Below are 19,545 nucleotides of genomic sequence, written 5' to 3' on the forward strand. Positions count from 1 at the left end.
ATAATCTAAATGTACTTGAAGCTCCCTCCAACTTCAAGTTCTAATTGAAGGCAATGTGTTGTAGTGCAAAAGAAAGATTGCATATTCTGCCTGTACCAGCTTGTTACATATGATTCTCCTGTCATTTGCTGGAAAACATTCCTTTATTTTGGAGATAGGTATTAAGTTGTCCCTTTGCCCTACTTTTCTTATCTCTAAAACCTTTTGGTTATTAAATAGGAGCATCTGTCGTGTTACGGATTTTTCAGTTAAGAACAAGTTTCTTTGTACAAGGGAAATGAGAATTCCAACATGCTTATCCCCATCTATGTTATTGTCCCAGGCTGCTTTTTCATGCTACATCATTTATATATGTCAGCACCATACAGGAACTATTGCGTATTAGGCATCATATTAAAATTCCCTTTAGGTATGTGAGAGAGGAACTCTGAAATGCTTAGAAGGTAGGACTTGACATCTACAAGATTTCAAATAAATAGAAGGGAAAAAGGGGGGGCTTTACAAAGCAGGGACAGAAATGGTATTTAATCAGAAACTGAATTTAATATTCTTACAGTTGCTTCTACTAGCACAATCAATTAGGATTTAGGGAGGAGATGCCATAAAAATTACTCTGGATCTTTAAGTATCGAAAGGCCAAATTTGATATTGTCACCTGGCAGCTGTTCAGATAGATCTTCTATTTGTTCAGAACTTCCCAGTTTTTCCTAGTGTGATTCCCCCATAATTTTTCAGGACCAAATTAATTAAGTTGAAATGCCTGCAAGGCTACCACAGGGTTGGTGTATTTGTTTCCTAATATAGTTGCGTGTTTGTGGCCTCTTCAAAGGCTGAATAATGAGATCAAATGCAAGATCCTAAAGACTGAGGGGCAACATAGCAGAATATGGTATTACAGTTCCAGTATCTTCATGCTGAATCTGGGGCACCTCCTTTCAAATGTTTCGACTTTGTAAAGAAGCATTCTGTAAAACGCCTCATGCTTTTTACTACTTCACTTAGGATTATTTACTTTAAATAGTGTCTGTGTTCTAAAGACATCTTTTTTGGAAACTCCCAAGAATTCGGTTACTGTCTTTGTTAAATTTTATTGGAATACTGACTTCAGTTTTGCGCTTCCTGTCTTAAAAAGGATGTTGGAGACTAGAGAAGGTTTAGAGCACAACACCAATAGTTAGTAAAAGGGAAAGTTAGGATTATATGAGGGACAGATGAAAGAAGTCAAAGGAACAGGTCACTTCTGGTATTATGGCAGAGTGGAAGCCTGATTGACTCTCCCTCTTAAAATAAAATGCTGAATAAAATATACTGTGCTGCCCTGAAGTTAGAAGTTTGCAGATCTCCTGGATGTTGAACAGACATCTCAAACTTCACACATCCAAACTGAATTTCTTTTCTTCTTCATCAAGAACACTATTCTAGGGACTTCCCTGGTGGTCCCGTGGTTAAGACTCTGCACTTCCACTGCAGGGGGCACGGGTTTGATCCCTGGTAGGGGAACTAAGATCCCACATGCCGTGTGGCATGGCCTAAATAAATAAATAAAATAAAATAAAAATTAAAAGCTTATCCCCCACACAAGAAACCATGAACAAAATGAAAGACAGCCAACCAGTATGGTAGATAATATTTGGAAACCATCTATCTGATAAGGGGTTAATAACAAATTATAAGGAACTCATACAACTCAATAGCAAAATAAAACAAAAGAAACAGGGGCTTCCCTGGTGGCGCACTGGTTAAGAATCTGCCTGCCAATGCAGGGAACATGGGTTCGAGCCCTGGCCCAGGAAGATCCCACATGCCGTGCAGAGCAACTATGCCTGTGTGCCACAACTACTGAGCCTGCGCTCTAGAGCCCACGAGCCACAACTACTGAGCCTGCGTGCCTAGAGCCTGTGTTCTGCAACAAGAGAAGCCACCACAGTGAGAAGCCCATGCACCACAACGAAGAGTAGCCCCCTCCCACTGCAACTAGAGAAAGCCCGTGTGCAGCAAAGAAGACCCAACACAGCCAAAAATAAACAAATAAATTTATATTTAAAAAAAGAAACAAACAAATCCAATAAACTGATTAAAAAAAAAAAGAACACTATTCCAGCAGCCTTCCCGGTAAAGGAGGATGGCAACTCCCAAAAAAACTCGGAGTCATGTTCAACACTGTGAGACCCCACATTCATTCTGTCAGGAAATTCTTTTGGCTCTGCCTTCAAAATATACCCAGAATTCAACCCTTCCCTCCACTTCCGTGGCGCCCAGCTGTGGGAGCCACCATGATCTCTAGGGCAGATTATTGCAACAACCTCTTAAATAATTTCCCTGCTTTTTACCCTTGTCCCTTATAATCTAGCCTTAGTGCGACAGCCAGAATGAGCCTTTCAAACTTAAGTCAGATCTTGGCACTTCTGTGCTCAAAACCTTTCAAAGGCTGCCCTTCTCACTCAGAGTAAAAGCCAGTGTCCCTTCAATGTCTTGTGACGCGTACCATGATCTGCCCCCTTCCCCCCCACCCCCGCCCTGCAACTTCTCTACTCTCATCTCCAGTTCTCTTTTCCCTGCTCACTCTGTTCCAGACACATTGGCCTGTGTTCTTTGAACACACCAGGCAGATTTCTCCCTTAGAATCTTTGCAGTGGCTCTTTCTTCTGCCAGAAACGCTCTTGTCCCAAATATGCACATGGATAACTCCCACACCTCCTTCAAGTCTTTTACGCGAATATCACCTTTTCTCAGAGGCCTACATGTCCCTTGTATTTGAAGCTGAAATCTTTCCTTCTCTCCTCTGCAGTTTCAATCTGCCCTGTCCTTCTCTATTTGTTTTTTTTTCTTTTTCACTGTTGTTATCAACTTCTAAGATACTTATTTATTATGTTTGTGGTTCATTTTCTGTCTCTTCCTACTAAACGAAAGCCCCTTGAGAGCAGGGATTTTTATTTTGTTCACTGATGTAACAGAAGTTTCTTGAACAGTACCTGGCACCTTGTAGGCACTCAAGATATAGTTGTTGAATGAACTAATGAATCCCCAAAGCAAAGTAAAAACATGAAGCCTAGGGATTAAATGAGCTCAAAATTTGACTTTCACCTTGAATGTCTGCTGAACCCTGAAGACTCTGCAATTCCACTGTGATGGCTGTATGGCATGCAGGGAACAGGAAATAAAATCCAGAACCTGGGAATTTAATAGGAAAGACTCCAAATTGGAATCCCCTGTGCTATACTCTGTACATGAAAGTGAAAGAGAAATAAACCTTACCCTTCTAAAAGGGAGGAAAATAAAGCTTGCCTTCATGCATGGCTTCAATCTAAATTTACACTACCTATATGGTGTGAAAAACCTTGGACAGAATATTTAAAGTGCCAAGGTGGCTGGCAGAAATAGACTTAAATCATTTCCACCCAGGCCTCAAATAACTTACACAGAAAAAGTTCTAAGGAAAATCAGCAACTCATAGTCAAAAGTGACAGCATACAAGGAAACAAGGCACTAAAGGAGAATAAATAGAAAAAATGATCCAGAAAGATTTTGCAATAGTTGAAGTATACACAGAATAAAAAATTACTGTAGCATGTTTTAAAGAAAAGACGTGCTTAAAATTAGCAGCAGGGAAAAGAAACTTAAAAAAAAGATCAAGTAGTTTAAAAATAATTTCTAGAAATGAAAATGTACTGATTAAAATGAAAAAACTCAGGGACAGATTAAACAGTGTATTAGACATAGCTGAAGTGAATGAGTGAACTAGATCAGAAGGAATTATCTATAATGCAGTTCAGAGATAAAGATTGGAAAATACGTTATGTGGGGCAAGGGCAGGAGCAACTAAGACATGAAAGATAGTGTTATGATGGTATGAAAAAACAATGGCTGAGGATTTTCCAGCATTGTTGGAAGACACCAGGAAACCTAACAAGTCCACAGCATGAAAAAGGAAAAGAAATTCTCACCCGCACACAGAAGCTGCAGTATACCAAAGAAAAGAGATCTTAAAAAAATTCCTTTAAGTCTAAAAGTAATTTTTTTAAAAAAAGAGAAAGACAAATTACGCATACTCTGAAAAAAATCAATAATTAGACTTATTGATTGCTGTTGAGTGACCCTTCAACAGCAAAAATAGATGCCAGAAGATAAACAATATCTTCACTGTTCTGAGAGTGAAAGAGAAAATAACCAGAATTTGTTACTTGCTAGAACTATCTTTTTATCAGACTGACAAAAATAGAGAGTTTAGGACCCAGATTAGAGGAAATTATAAAGGCTGTGTTTTAAGAAGAAGGAAAATGATAACAAATTAAAGGTGTGAAATTTAAGAGGAGACAATGAGCAAAGATACTGGTAAATATTTAAATAAAATTCAGCAACATCAACAGAATAAAACAAAATAACGTCAAATTTGTTGGGAGACAAATAAACCTGAAGTAAGGTACTTTTATGGTTTACAGATTAGAAGAAGGTTGATCACAGTTGATGCATGAAGGTTTTGTATTTTTCAATAGAAAGATAATATATTGATAAACTTTAGAATATATTAAGTATGCATGTTAATATAGCTAGAAAAAAAATAGGCCTGACAGTATAACTTCCAAACAAGTAGAAGAAAAACTTAAAACAAAAGGAAGAAAACCCTTAATCCAAAAGAAGAAATCAGGCATAAAACTGTTAAAGTGGGACAAATGGAAAGCCATAATAAAATAAGTAAAGTTAAGACATTTTAAAAGAAATAATAATATAAATGGGCTAAACTTCTCAGTTAAAAGGGGGGAAATGTCAGAATAAAGAAAACTCTAACCGAAGGATAGAAAAAGAGATAGTATACAAATACTAATCTAAGCTATTTTACCTATATTAATATCAGACAAAATAAGGTTTAAACAAAAAAAATGTTTCATTGAATTAAGTTTCAATACATAGTGATAAAAGACCCAGAAGACCAAACAATTCTAAACTTGTATATACTGAAAAATGTAGCCTCAAAATATAAAGCAAAAATTGACAGGAATCAAAGATAAATGCCCAATAGTGTAGGGGATTTTTAACATACTTTTCTAAGTCAATAATAAATGAAGCAAACAAAGGCTGAGCACAATTAATCTTTTTCTAATGGACATGTATAAAACATGCATATTACTTAACAGAAGACTATGTTCTTTTCATGCAGAAATGGAAAATCTTTGAAAATCAACCATGTGCTAGGTCATAAAGTAAGCCTCAAGGATTGATATCATATAATCCATATTCTTTGACCACAATGCAGTTATGACAGAAAGATAACTAAAAAAATTCCAGTTGTAGAAATTAAAACATGACAAAACTTTTAGAAACATGGATCTAGACAGAAATTGTAATGGAAATTTGAAAATACTTAAAACTGCACAATAATGGAAATACTAAAATAAAGTTGTGGATGTAGCTAAAACCATATTAGAGGAAGATTTATAGCCTAAATTTTTGTATTAGAAAAGAACAAAAGGCTCAATATGAATAAGCTAAGCATGCAAGGAATTAGAAAATTAAGAGTATAAAAAATCCAAAAAAGAGGAAAAAAGAGCATAAATCAATGGTATAGAAAATACTCAATAAAGATGATCAATGAAACAAAGGTTGATTCTTTGAAGAGTCCTATTAAAACTAGACAAGTGTCTGATAAGATTTTTCAAGGAAAAGGAAAAAGAGACATCTCTAAACAATAAAAGGGATGAAAATGAAGATATAACTACTGATGCAATAAACAATAAATAAATGAAAAGAAGAGGTCATGAACTTTAAAGCAATAGTTTTGAAACATATGAAAGGTATATATGATGAGAAAATATAATTTAAGAATAGAAAGAAATTTAAGAAATAGAAAACGTGAGTAGTGCTTTAACCACAAAATAAATTGAACCTGTAATTTAAATTTTTCCCACAATGAAAACACTAAGCCTAGATAGCTCTACAGGTGTGTTCTACCTAATGTTCAAAGAAGAGATTATTCTATTTATATACGAACGCCTTCTAGAGAATAGAAGGAAGTATGATTTCTAACTCATGAGATTAACAGTACTGTAATACAAGAAAACAGACAAGGGCTGGAGAAGAAAGGAGAATCATGGGGCAATCTCAGTCTCACTTATAAACACAGATATAAAAATTCGAAACAAAATGTTAGCAAAGCATATCTTGCAATGGAAAGATAATATCAGGTTATATTACCCCAGGAAGGCAAGGTTGCATAATTCTAGACAATCGATTTTCTGGAAATAACCGATTAGGTAAATTATCCCAACCCTTCCACTACATATAAGGAGACTAGACAAATTGCACTGTGTACACACACACACACACACACACACACACACACACACACACACACCTTCAAAGCATCAGAGAGCTAACAAGATAGTGAAGAATCACTAGACCAACGTCCAGAAAACATTGACCTGCTTTTTCCCCTGGGGGTGGAGAGGTGAGAGTTTGCTGACCACTGAAGAAGCAAGTGAGAGACTGAGAAGTACTTTTCAAAAGTCTTACAAAGCTAGGGCAACTGAAGGTCAAGTCCAGAGCCCACCAAAGTATGTGTATATGGAGGGATGTGTTGGTAAACTCCTTGTGCTTTGGGTTGGACTGCGTCCTAGCACTAAGGGTGAACAGCAAAAGGACTAGGCCACGTTGCATTTCAACCTGCCTTCAAATTGTCTCAGGCACACAAAATGCAATAAAGTTATCTAGTATTGTTAGCGTCCCCAGATGCTGGGCAGAAGCAGACATAAATCCTCTCTGAGAAAGATATAATCCTCCCAGGATTCAGATAATTTCTATATTTTCTCAAATTCAGTCAGTGGGACACAATAAAAAATAATCAGGCAAACAAGGAGAAACGGCAACGCGAATTAGAACTGGTATAAACAACAAAATAGAAACAGACCCATAAGAAGTTATTACAAACACATGGAGGAATTATTACTCACCAATGCACAATTTTATTTTATTTATTAATTTTTTTACAATTTATTGATTAAACCATGGGGAAATGTGTTACTAAAAAAGCTGGGGAAAATGGAAAAGTGCACTTAAGAAGAGGAAAGTAAATTTTGGTTTATGGAGGAAGGTTTGCATATTTATAAAATATTTTTTAGGTGTATGAATCTTTTCATACCTTTTGGTACTCTTTTCCTATGATGCATTCTTCCCTGCAAGTGTTTTAAAATAGAATCAGGAGCCCACCAGTGTGGGCTGATTGAAGATTTCATCTGCTGGAAATCAGAGAATTAGGTCTAATAAAACTCTGGGTGACCCCTCCAGCAACAACCCCAAAGAAAAGCATAGAAAATAAAGCTAAACGCTTTGAAAAGGATCTAGATCGGCAGGGCGTACTACAGTGTTCTTTATTGTTTATGCGTGTTATTGCTGAATCAGCCTCACCAATAACTCAACAAATGGGATTGCTTAATGATGAGTGTACTATAGGGTTGGAGTAGAGTAGAAAGATTTGCTATTTTCAGTGGCACTTTATAAGAGAGATGTAAGGCACATTTAAATTGTAAAAAATAAACAGGGTTATTTTTTATAAGGCATAGAAACATGTTTTAGAGTTCTAACTGAAGTCTTCTGGACACTTTTTCTGTTTCTACAGAACCAACATGTTGATTACGTAGACGTTGGCGGGGCTTATGTGGGACCAACCCAGAACAGGATCTTACGGTTATCTAAGGAACTGGGTTTAGAAACTTACAAAGTGAACGTAAATGAGCGTCTTGTTCAATATGTCAAGGTAAGCCTGATGTTTTACTCAACTGACCAATAGGGGAGCATTTTATTTGGGAAAGCATTTGGTTTTGCTTTTAGTTGTTTTTTCTCAAAGCAATCATAAAAGTAGGTTCTCAGCTTTAAAGTAGTACTCTGCCTTTCTTTTCTTCTTTTTAAAAAGTCCCTGCGGACTCCTGGAATCACTGCAAGTGGTCATGCTTCGGCTTGGTTCTCCTCCACCTCACCCACTGTGGCCCTTGAAGGCTACACTCCTTCCTTCCCCTCCCTCTGGAGGTGGGGGAGACACCAGAAATAGACCACACACACACACACACACACACACACACACACACACACACACACACACACACACACACACACACACACACACACACACACACAGAGCCCAGGCAGCCCCTGAGGCACCTAAGACTTTGAATGGGTCATTCATCCTCATCCTTACCTGACATTTCTTTGCACACTTTGATCATTTTCTCTGCACCTAGCCATGACTCTTGGGAAGTCTAGCTCAGTTATGCAGTTTCCTACTGTTTAAACGAGAGATTGTTTAAACTCTAAGTGCTGATATCCACTCAAGAAACAGCAGCTGTTGCCCATGTTATTCTTTCTTACTGAAGCCAAACATGGAGCAGCTGGAGTCTGGAAATGTGCCTTGAGAAATCAAGTTTCCGATCTGACATTGTAGCCCATTTCCTGGAACTAGAGTCATCAGGACAGGGCTTATTTACTCATTCTAATGCCAGGATTCCCACACCAGTAACCACATCACTTCTCAACAGACACATTTAAGCCTCCACTCCACCGCAGCAATCATGTGGGTCTGGCATCTTCAGGGCCTTTCAGAGCAGGGAGTGAAAGATACTTGAAGTATATGCACACCGATGTGCAATCAGGGAGATCAGGAATCTTGGGAAACTCTGATAGCTGATCTGGGTTGGTTTGGGATGCTTGGGAAAGTCTGGCAGTGAGACACATGAAAAAACAAACCAGTAGCCTTTAGAAAAACTAGGTTCAGAGGTCAAGGGAGAAAAGAAGAAACTACAAAAGAATTATACAAAGTGTTTATGAATGCTGGCTTCAACAGGCCATGATCAAAAAGGAAAAACTCCTTTGCTTCCCCACTTTGTCATCTCTGCACGGCATGTTGTTTACCCAGACTAGTAAGTGATAACGAAGGTAAGAGTAATAGCAACTAACCTTTATGGAGCACTTTTACCTGTATTATCATATTTAATGTAGGGAGAGAAACCAAATCCTTTGCATTCAACTGCTAATTAAACAGTCATATAAATTCACTGTCTAGTCCAACTGGGAAGCATATGAGTCTGATGATTATCCTGGAATCTGAGCAAACTTATGCTCTACTTTACAGAGGAGAAAACTGAGGTTCAGTGAGGTAAAGTGACTTGAACAAAGGTATAAAACTAGTAATGGTCTGCCTACCCCCTGAGCATACGCTCTTCATGAATTTTAGGATTTACTTACAAATAAGCACATATTTAAGATGCTAAACACTGTTCTTTTCATTTAAGACAATCTCATCTAATAAAAAGATGAAGAATAGAAATACTTTTAGGGAATTCCCTGGCGGTCCAGTGGTTAGGACTTGGTGGTTTCACTGCCGTGGCCCAGGTTTGATCCCTGGTTGCAGAAGTAAGATCCCGCAAGCCGCGCAGTGCAGCAAATAAATACTTACCATTAAACCGTCCTCTCACATACTTTACCCTGCCAAGGAACACATATTTTCACCCAAGGTAGACAGCAAAGTTAAGGTAAAAAACTAGTGCATCAGTTAGAGATTAATTTATTTTATCTGAATAAGTGCCTTTCTTTTAGTGTTTCTAATAAATCATATCATTTCTGCAATGAGAAATACTCAGGGTAGTGGATGTTTTTATAATGACCAGGAAACTAGAAAGTGAGGAGGCCAGATTAGGGAAAAAGCAGAAAGATATTCATCTAACTATTCCAGGTAAGACTGATGATAAACTATATAGCAAAAAATAATTCCACTTACTTAAGAATATCTCAACTCTCACTGTTCTGTTCGCTTCTAGGGAAGAAAAGGCATTTTCCCCCTGGCATGATAGTGGATTGGGTTAATAGTGCAAATTGTTTTTGTGACACTTTCTGCATCAGCTCTCGTGACAACCCCAGCTTCTGTAATCTAATACAGTGTATTCTTTTCTGTAAATAACACTGAAATGAAGTGGGTGAATCACTGGAAGATTGCCACTGTCTAGTTAAACCAAGCCATATTCTTTATGATCCAGATTGCTTCAGGTCTTAAATTTTCCTGATGTGCAGCCTTAAAGAATGCTTCCATTGTTTCTTCTGTCAGCAGGCTGTAGTGCATCCAGTTTCAACCTACTCTAGGATGATTTCTAGTGTTCACCAGAGAACTATTCTTGACCTTTGCTAGATTGTGTTTACAGTGCAAGTTTTGACATGACTATGTGACGTTCCAAGCCTGAGCCTCAGAAGCACTGGGGACCGATGTTAGGTGGTGTTTTCCAACCTGTCCCTTCCCCCAGAGACTAAGTCTATCTGCTTCATTCTTAGAAGGTTCATATGGTTGTGCTAAATTCATTCACTGTTTCAGTAAGTCGTTACTGGACCATCAACTCTGTACCAGATATTGTTGTAGGCTGGAAATACAGTGGTGGATACATGATCCAAGTTTCTGCTCACATGGAGCTTGCCATCTCAAGGGAGGAGATCAGTAAATAAATAATATTCGCTAACATTTCTGCCTTTATCCTTCATGGATCTTGTGAATAGAATCTCTATTCTAATTCTGGTTTAGTAGATCCTGATTCTCATGTAATAGGGTTCTTGACTGGTTCCTACAGTGAGCAGGTTTTATGAATGTTGTGAATTCAATATGGCTTTATTTCGGAGACTACATCTGATTTGTGAAGTTAATATAAATTAATCATGTCTTTAACCTAAAAGGTGGCTTTGAAGTGGTGTCAGCTAGATATGTTTAAAGTGTTCTCTATGGATTCTTTTCTTTTGGAAGGTGTAAAGGAAGCAGGTATAATAATTACCAGAAAAAAAAAAAAGGAAGCAGGTGGACTTGAATGCCTCTTGCATCGATTGATTGATTACTTGCATTAGTAAAGAAGATGCACCATCATTATGATCGTTTTATGAGTTAGTTTCATTGAGTTGTGGAGACTTAAGTTTAGCAGTGCCAGGTCTTGGAGAAGAAGAAAGAAATACTTGATTCCTCTTTTTTTTCTTTCTTTCCATGGGTTCCTCCAGACCATAATAATGCAGGTAGGGTGTCAAGAGGGAGAACACTGCCAGAGATGGAGCAAGGCATTTTGCAGGAACTACTTTAAAGGAGACATTGACATTTTCATGCATTCTCACTTTCTCCCTGCTTTTCACATCCTCTCTAAATAAAAATCAAGACTATAAATATAGACTACACATTTGTTTTTAGAGAATGGTGTCATAAAGATTTATTTAAAACAACATAGGCTTTCCTGATAGTAACAGTTCAGCAAGCAATTTTTCCGAGTATTCGTTCTGTTCTTCCCACAGCCATTTACTCCATGTTTCTATGCCAACGACTGAAATCACAGGCTTTTCAGAACGTGTGTGTTCTGGAATACTAAGTAATTTTTTTTGTTGTTGCTAAGAGGTGAACTTTGTTTTAGCCAGTAGGCTGTATTGAAAGCAGAGGATGTACTTTTTATCAGTTTGTCTTAATGCTTCCAGATATAACTGCGTCTTTGACCTCTTGCTTCTAATAGGGTGTTTCCTTTGGATTCGGGACAATATATTTTTAAGCTGCTTTTAACACCTTTCCATACCAACTCATAGAACTCTTTTCTTTTGTCAAAGAAAATTATACTTTCACTTTCAACCCCTGTCAGTAGGAAACTCAAGAAGCCAAAGGTGTTAGGCTCTTGTAGGGATGTTGATTGTCGTGTCTTTTTTTTTTTTTTTTTTTGCGGTACGCGGGCCTCTCACTGTTGTGGCCTCTCCGGTTGCGGAGCACAGGCTCCGGATGCGCAGGCTCAGCGGCCATGGCTCACGGGCCCAGCCGCTCCACGGCATGTAGGATCTTCCCGAACCGGGGCACGAACCCGTGTCCCCTGCATCAGCAGGTGGACTCTCAACCACTGCGCCACCAGGGAAGCCCTCGTGTCTTTCTTTTAATCACCTAGATCCATCCCTCCTGGCTTTGTGCATTGGTGTTGCCTTCCATCTGTAATGTGCCTATACCTGTGTTACATTTGAGCTTCCCAATGATCCTTTGAGGTAATAAGCATTATTTCTCCCGTCTTACAAATGAGAAAACTGAGGCTCAGAGAGATTAGGAGCCAAAGTGAGGCTTTCCATCTCTTGAGCCCAGTTTCTGTGAGTTATATCACATCGTTCCTTATTCTGTGAGCAGAGTTGACTTGTGAACCCCTTTAATAAACTGCTCCAAGATATGACAAAAATCACCTTACCCCAACAGGCTTTGGAGTCCTAAGATGCTACTTTAGCTGTAAGGGCTCCTGTGGACTCCAGCGGTTGGAGGGGAGTGGGTGTGCCTAGGAGTCATACGTGGTACTGTTCACCAGTGTGGCCTCTTCTCTTGTATCCTGAGCCATAGATCTGGTCCCCCTCTGGCCTTCAGTGAGCGCTTGACTCCTGAGAAACCCTGAGGCCAGCCCAGTTAGGCTCAGCAGGCTGAAGAAGACGGATTCTATTATTGTGTTTAAATACTAAGGCTAGAGGTCTGGGGCATGGCTTGGAATTGTTGGCTGTATATTCTTTTTCATAAGTGACTTATGTAAACTTAATAATCAAAGTATGATCTAGATAAGAGTATTTTACTTTATGCCATTATACTCTGCCTGGTTTAAAAAAGAAAAAAAGAGGATTTAAAGTAATTTGTATAAGTCAGAGTAGAAGATGAAGAAAGACAATTAGGTAAGGACAGCCAAGTGGTAATGGGCCTGTGTTCATGATAAAAAATTCTTTGTTGATCATAGAAATGAAGTAATACAAAAGGGATTTTTTTTCTCTAAACTATAATTATACATAGGATTTTAAAAGCAGAGAGACTCAAAATGTTTATATATTTTCACTCTAATCTATCAAGTATTCAGTATAAAGATATATAGACATAGCTTGTAAAAAACAGTTGCTAGTAGCTTCCATTCTTTTTTTCTCTCCATTTTTAAAAGACTTCATTTACTTCCTGTGGATCATAGGAAAGCTTAATGACAGAAATTACTCTTAAAGCCTTGTACTGTTTAGAAAGCTAGGTCGGCATTAGCCATTTTCTCTCAAAGGCTCCTTTCTTTTTCCTCTAAACTTTCAGGAGTAAATCTCAGATTTAGTTTCTAGAGAATGAAGTTTCTACTCAGTTGAAGTGACAGCCCACTATATAGCAAAGTCAGGTTAATGATTCAATTTTCCCCTTTCATTTATTTTTTTTTTAATTGTGATAAAATAGACATAAAAGTTACCATCTTAACCATACTTAGTGGACAATTCAGCGACATTAAGTACATTCATATTGTTGTGCTACCATCCACAGAATGCTTTTCATCTTCCTTTCATTCATTTTTAATAGGAAGTAATTCACTACAGAAGGCATTTTCTAGCCATTCATTGAGGACTAGTCTAAAGTCACCCTCCTGCCTTGGAGTGGCCTTCACTGGCAGCATAGAAAGGGGATTAGGTCAGACACAAAGCATTTCTCTCACTGAGGCTGTGGAACTTTTCGATCACCTCCTCAAGTGGGGCCCTGGCATTTTGGTTAATGGCAAAAAGAACCCTGTGAATAGAATGAAACATAAAAGCAGCTTCCTCAAGAGAAACTGCTCTAGTCTCTGTGATTACGCAACTCCTAGAGGTTCTGACCTTTCAGATTAGAATGTAGTTGCCAGTTTGAGGTTCATATCGCCCCCAGGCTCCCCCATCCTTGCTTTCTACTTCCTCCCTCTGTAGCCCCTATTCCCACCTCAGAGCACACACCCAAATACCCCAACCAAAAGCCTTAATCATAAACTTTTGCAGAGTAGCCTTCTAATAGTTGAAACCTTTAAAAAACCCCTAATGCCCTATGAATCTGTTACCAAACGCAAGTTCCAGGGCCCAATGCACAGTGAGGCCAAACAAACTGAAACGTCGGAGTTTGGGGCAGAGAAAGATTGATGGCAGGGCCAAACAAGGAGAATGGTGGCTCATTCTCAAAAATCCTGAACTCCCCAGTGGTTTTCGGATAGAAGCTTTTATAGGCAAAATTTAGAGTGAGGGCTGCAGGGTGTGTGACTTTCTGCTGATTGGTGGGTGGTGAGGTAACAGGGCGGTGCTTCAGGAATCTCTGTGCTCAGCCTGAAGTTACCATCCTCCACCTGGGTGGGGACCTTAGTTCCTGCAGAAGCACTCAAAGATATTGTTGTGTATATTCCTTGAGCAGGAACCAGGACCCTGCTTTCATCGCTGCACTATTGTTTCTTTTTTTTAACATATATATAATTTATTTATTCATTTATTTTATTTTTGGCTGTGCTGGGTCTTTGTTGCTGCATGCGGGCTTTCTCTAGTTGCAGCATGCGGGGGCTACTCTTCGTTGTGGTGTGCAGTCTTCTCATTGTGGTGGCTTCTCTTGTTGCGGAGCATGGGCTCTAGGTGCACAGGCTTCAGTAGTTGTGGCACACAGGCTCAGTAGTTGTGGCTCTTGGGCTCTAGAGCGCAGGCTCAGTATGCACTATTGTTTCTTGACTGCTCCTCCTTTGTTTCTGCATCCCCCTTCCTCCCCTCATTAGCAACTCTTTGAATCTGCCCTTTGGAACTTAGGGAAGGTCTAGGAGGCTGAATGAAGCCTATTTCCTACGAAGTAGAAATGGGGCCATGGAAAGGATTTGTTACAGGGAGGACCCCCACAGGGTCCTACTCAGTTTCAAATCCCATATCTTGTCCATTCTGGGCCTCCTGAAGAAGGGAAGTTGTCTTGTCCCACTGACCCTGCAAGAAAGTCTTTCCTGTCATTGCCCTGTCCTGCCACTTCACAAGATCGATGCTACTATATAGCCTTCTGTCTCAGGTGTGGACTCCAAGCTTTTTCACTTGTGTCAAATTCAATGAACGAATACCTTTTGAAAACCTAGTGGATCTCAGAGTTTTAGGGACAGTTATTCTTACTTTAGAGATAGGAGAAAGTTGTAAGAATGCAAGTATTTGGTTCAAGGTCCTACAGAAGTGAGTGAGAAAGAGACAGAGACAGACAGACAGACGACAGACAGATGTGAAAGCCTAGTTGATAATTAACCTTAGCAGACACAGAACTTGGAACTGAAGAGAGACAAATAATGGAAATAATGTTGATACTTTATATCTGAACAGCGCAGTATTGTTTTCATAGCACTTCATTTTTTTTTTTGCCTTGTGCTTGGGTTTAGTGCAACTAGAAGAAGAAAATTCTAGGTGGAATCACAGAAAATTTGAGTGTTAATTATAGTTAAATGTAATCAACACTTTGATCCCAAAAGCTGCTGAACTGGGTCCTTTTCATTTAAAAGACTTTACTCATATCAGGTTTTTCACACAAAGAAAATAATTACCGAACTATTAGTCCATTTGCTTTCATTCCCATAGCTCTCATGTAATTTGTCAGACTCAAACGATACACAGTGAACCTCAGGCTGAGATTTAATTTTGTGTGTTTGCCAAAGTACCCAGTGTCCTAGTTTCCACAGCCATACCCAACAGATAAATGTCTCTGAAAAAAGCGTCAGGCTTTAGAGACATGGGAGGCAATCACTACTGGCTCACACTTCCTGACCAGCAGCAGGTGATAAAAGGAAACCCTGAGACACAGACATGGGTGCAGTCACTTGCTAATCTACATAATTATTTGGGCACACACCCAAGAAGTCCTGAGTATCTGTGACTTTCCCCCAATCTGTAGTGTATTAAAAAATACTTTTCTGATGTCCAAATGTTGGGAAGATTGTGCTAAGAATCTTACGGCTGCTGGTCCACCCTCTCTCCCGGTGCAAGCCCTTATCACATCTCTACTATTGTGATCACATGAACCATCACTGAGGTAACTCCATCCAGTAGAGGGGCAGGGCTGCATCTACCCAGTCACTGGGATACACAAAGTGAATACTCTCAGTTAACAGCCTCTCTGGCAAGAAGTTTGCTTTGCCCTGGACCCTCTCCACCTGCTCTGATGTATTTTTCCTCTATACTGCCCTGTTCCAAGGGGGCAGAGCCCAGACCTGAGACTCAGCACAAAGCACTTGCAGTTTTAGCTAGATGTACAAGTGATTTTGTTGCAGGAAGGGGGACTCCTTCCAGGGCCCGAGAGTGAGCTCTTGTCTAACACTCGGAAATGAATTGTCCAAGGAGACACACATGCTGGCAAAGCAAGAGACTTTATTGGGAAGGGGTGCCTGGGTGGAGAGCAGCAGGGTAATGGAACCCAGAAGAACTGCTCTGTCACGTGGCTCGCAGTCTGGGGTTTTATGGTGATGGGGTTAGTTTCCAGTTGTCTCTGGCCACTCATTCTGACTCAGGGTCCTTCCTGGTGGCGCGTGCATCGCTCAGCCAAGATGGATTCCAGCGAGAAGGATTCTGGGAAGATGGTAGGCCATGTGGACTGGCATTTCCTCTCTCCTTTTGACCTTTCCCGAATTCTTCTAGTTGGTGGTAGCTTGTTAGTTCTGCCTTCCTTACTAGGACCTCCTGCTGTAAGATAACTCAAGCAAGTGGTTACTATGGTGCCTGGCCAGGGCAGGCGGTTTCGGTCAATGGTTCCCCTAACAACTTCATTTGATTTCTCCTATTTGACTCAGTATTGTGGGATGATGTACCCTTTTGTGCAGGAGAGGTATGTGTGAGAATTTATTCCCATTTGTAGCATTTGGAAAATATTCTGGTTATTGTAGGTCTTCTTTCTAGCCTATGTTTTCCTGTGTTCTCTCAGGCCCCTACCAGTGCTAGCCAGAATATGAAGAAAGCATGCCTAAGGGAATATTTTCCAAGCAATATTAATCCCAAAAGTGCTTTGCGAAAGAGGAGGTTTGTTGGTCAGATAAATTTTGGAAGTGCTCCATATTCTAATCCTATCTTTGAGAGCCAAGATGTCCATTAGCAAATTAGGAGTCTTATGAGGACCAGCAATTTAAAAAACAAAAGCTGTTGAACTATAAACCAGGATTCCCCAGATTTATGACCATGGAACTCATCTTCATATAGCACCCAGAAAGATCAGAGTGAGAAATGCAAACATAGAAAATGGTTTTAGGGATTTAGGTTCCCTAAGAAAGTGAGTCTCCCATCTTTCTCTTCCCTTCACACCTTACACATAGTGCATTCTAGTAAATTTGATGGTAATATTGATTATGACTATTTTAGAAAAGGTATGCCTGTGAATTGATATGGAAAAATCAGTGCAAAATTGGCATTCATTCGAAGGTCTTGTCTGAGGCGGGAAAAGAGGGGGTCATTTGTGTAGAAAGAGAGCAGACCCTTTCTGGGGCCTGGGGGAACTAGATGTGATATGAGATGGGCTATAAAAAAGCAAGAATTCCACCCTTCTTTTTATTCCTTCATTTAATAAGCGTTTCTTAGAACCTTGGTATTTACAAGGCAATGTAGGAAATGAGGCATAGTCCTTCTCAGGTGTGTTGAGACTAGTCCAGAAGGTAAGACATGTACTTAATTTCGTTTAATACATTGTAGAAAATGGCAAAGTGCCATGGGCAATGAACAAAGTGTTCTAGTGCATCAGAGGAAGCTGAAGTGGTTTCCGACCTAGGCAGCTAGGTGAGATCTTTGGGACCATGTCTCTCTCATATCAATATTCACTCATGCCTACAACCTCCAGGCCTAGAAGCACATCCTAATAGGCTCTCGATGGAGGATCCAGCTCAGTGGCATTGCAGGTCCAATCTTTCTAACATGGAGACTGAGGCACAGAGGTAGGGGCCGGGGGAGCCTGAACCAAAAGCATGGAGACATGAACTCTGCCTCTGCCAGGTACCAGCTGGGTTTAAACAAATTACACACACACACACACACACACACACACAGGCATACCTCGGAGATATTGCGGGTTCGGTTCTAGACCACTGCAATAAAGTGAATATCACAATAAAGTGAGCCACACAAATTTGTTTCCCAGTGCATATGAGAGTTATGTTTACACTATACTGTAGTCTATTAAGTGTGCAAGAGCATTATGTATTAAAAAAAGTACGTACTTTAATTTAAAAATTTTTTTTGCTAAAAAGTGCTAACCATCATCTGACAACACAGGATTGCCATAAACCTTCAATTTGTAAAAAAAAAAAAAAAATACACAGCATCTGTGAAGTGTAATAAAGTGAAGCGTAATAAAACAAAGATATGCCTACTGTACATCTACATATATATTAAAAACTTAATACATATATAATGTGGACCTCTGAATATCTTCAAAGACATAGTGAACTTGCTAAATTTATCAAAAGCTGTCCAAATGTACCGCCCTGTGATGCATCTCACTTATTATGATCACAAGATTTTACCTTGGAGCAGTGAAAAGCAAGAGAAATCAGACATGGAATCCAGACATAGTAAAATCAAAAATGTAAGGAAGAAGAGTAAAGTAACTAAAAGATTTTTTAAGAAAAAGATTTAAGAGGAAATAAATATTAATGAAGAAAATGGACAACCATAACAGAAATCATCATTTCCTTTAGTCTTTTAAGTTTTAAAAAAAATTTTATTTATTTATTTGGCTGCGCTGTGTCTTAGTTGCGGCATGTGGGCTCCTTTAGTTGCAGCATGTGGGCTCTGTTAGTTGCAGCATGCAGACTGTAGTTCCCTGACCAGGGACTGAACCCGGGCCCCCTGCATTGGGAGTGCAGTGTCTTAACCACTGGACCGTCAGGGAAGTCCCCATTTCCTTTAGTCTTTTTTGAAGTTTAATAGAGATAAGGACTAAAAAGAAATGGTGTAGGTATTTTTATTTTTACTTTTCTTCATTCAAATAATTTGACAACATGCATAGCTAAATGAATAAGAGGAATTTTATACAAACACTATAATGTGATAAGACCCAAGCTTTAGTGAACATTAGGATTACCTGGGATTTGTTAAAAACATAGATAGCCTGGCCACACACCCCTAATTTAGTAGGCCTGACGGCAGGATCCCCATACCCTGCACCCTGAGTTATTTTGAGGCAACTTCTGCTACAAATCCAGGAATCTTGCAAATGGAAAGGGTAGGATTCCAGAAAAGTTAGTGATACTCACTCACATTTATATGTTACTCTACAGCAGGGTTTCTCAACCAGGGCACTATTGACTTTTGGAACTGGATAATTCTTTGTTGTAATGGGACTGTCCTGTGCATTGTAGGATATCTAGCAGCATCCCTCACCCAGTTGTGACAACGCAAACTTTCTCCAGACATTGCCAAATATAACCTGGGGCGCAAAATCACTCCTGGTTGAGAACCACTACTCTACCGGGACCAAAGCCCCTTCATTCTCACTAGAGAGTGATACTGATCTTTCTAGATCAAATCTGGTAACAGTGAAGAGTACCTTTCCCTAAAAACTCTAGGTCCCCAAAGAAAAAGTTCTCAAAATGGTCTGTCCACCTACCCTCTAATGTCTCAGCTATTCCACTCAAGTACTATGCACATCAAACACCAATATCAACTTATGTAGACTTCGGTATAAGACACATTTCCCCCCAGACTCTCTATAGGAGTGTATATCACTCAGAATATCCAAGGGATCTCAATATAGCACTTTACCAACCTCCAGATATAGAGCCTGAAGACAGT

General features: G+C 39.4%; 1 protein-coding gene across 1 annotated transcript in view; it reads left to right on the forward strand.

Annotated features, from left to right (window-relative positions):
- Positions 1-19,545, forward strand: part of MAOA (monoamine oxidase A) — a 72,218-nt gene that overhangs the window by 20,197 nt on the left and 32,476 nt on the right. Inside the window, exon 3 of the mRNA XM_082681019.1 lies at positions 7,610-7,747. Within this exon, the coding sequence (XP_082537145.1) occupies positions 7,610-7,747 (138 nt within the window). The remainder of the gene's footprint in view (positions 1-7,609; positions 7,748-19,545) is intronic.

This window comes from Grampus griseus (genome assembly GCF_964374135.1).
Source record: "Grampus griseus genome assembly, chromosome: X".
Lineage (NCBI taxonomy): Eukaryota > Metazoa > Chordata > Mammalia > Artiodactyla > Delphinidae > Grampus > Grampus griseus.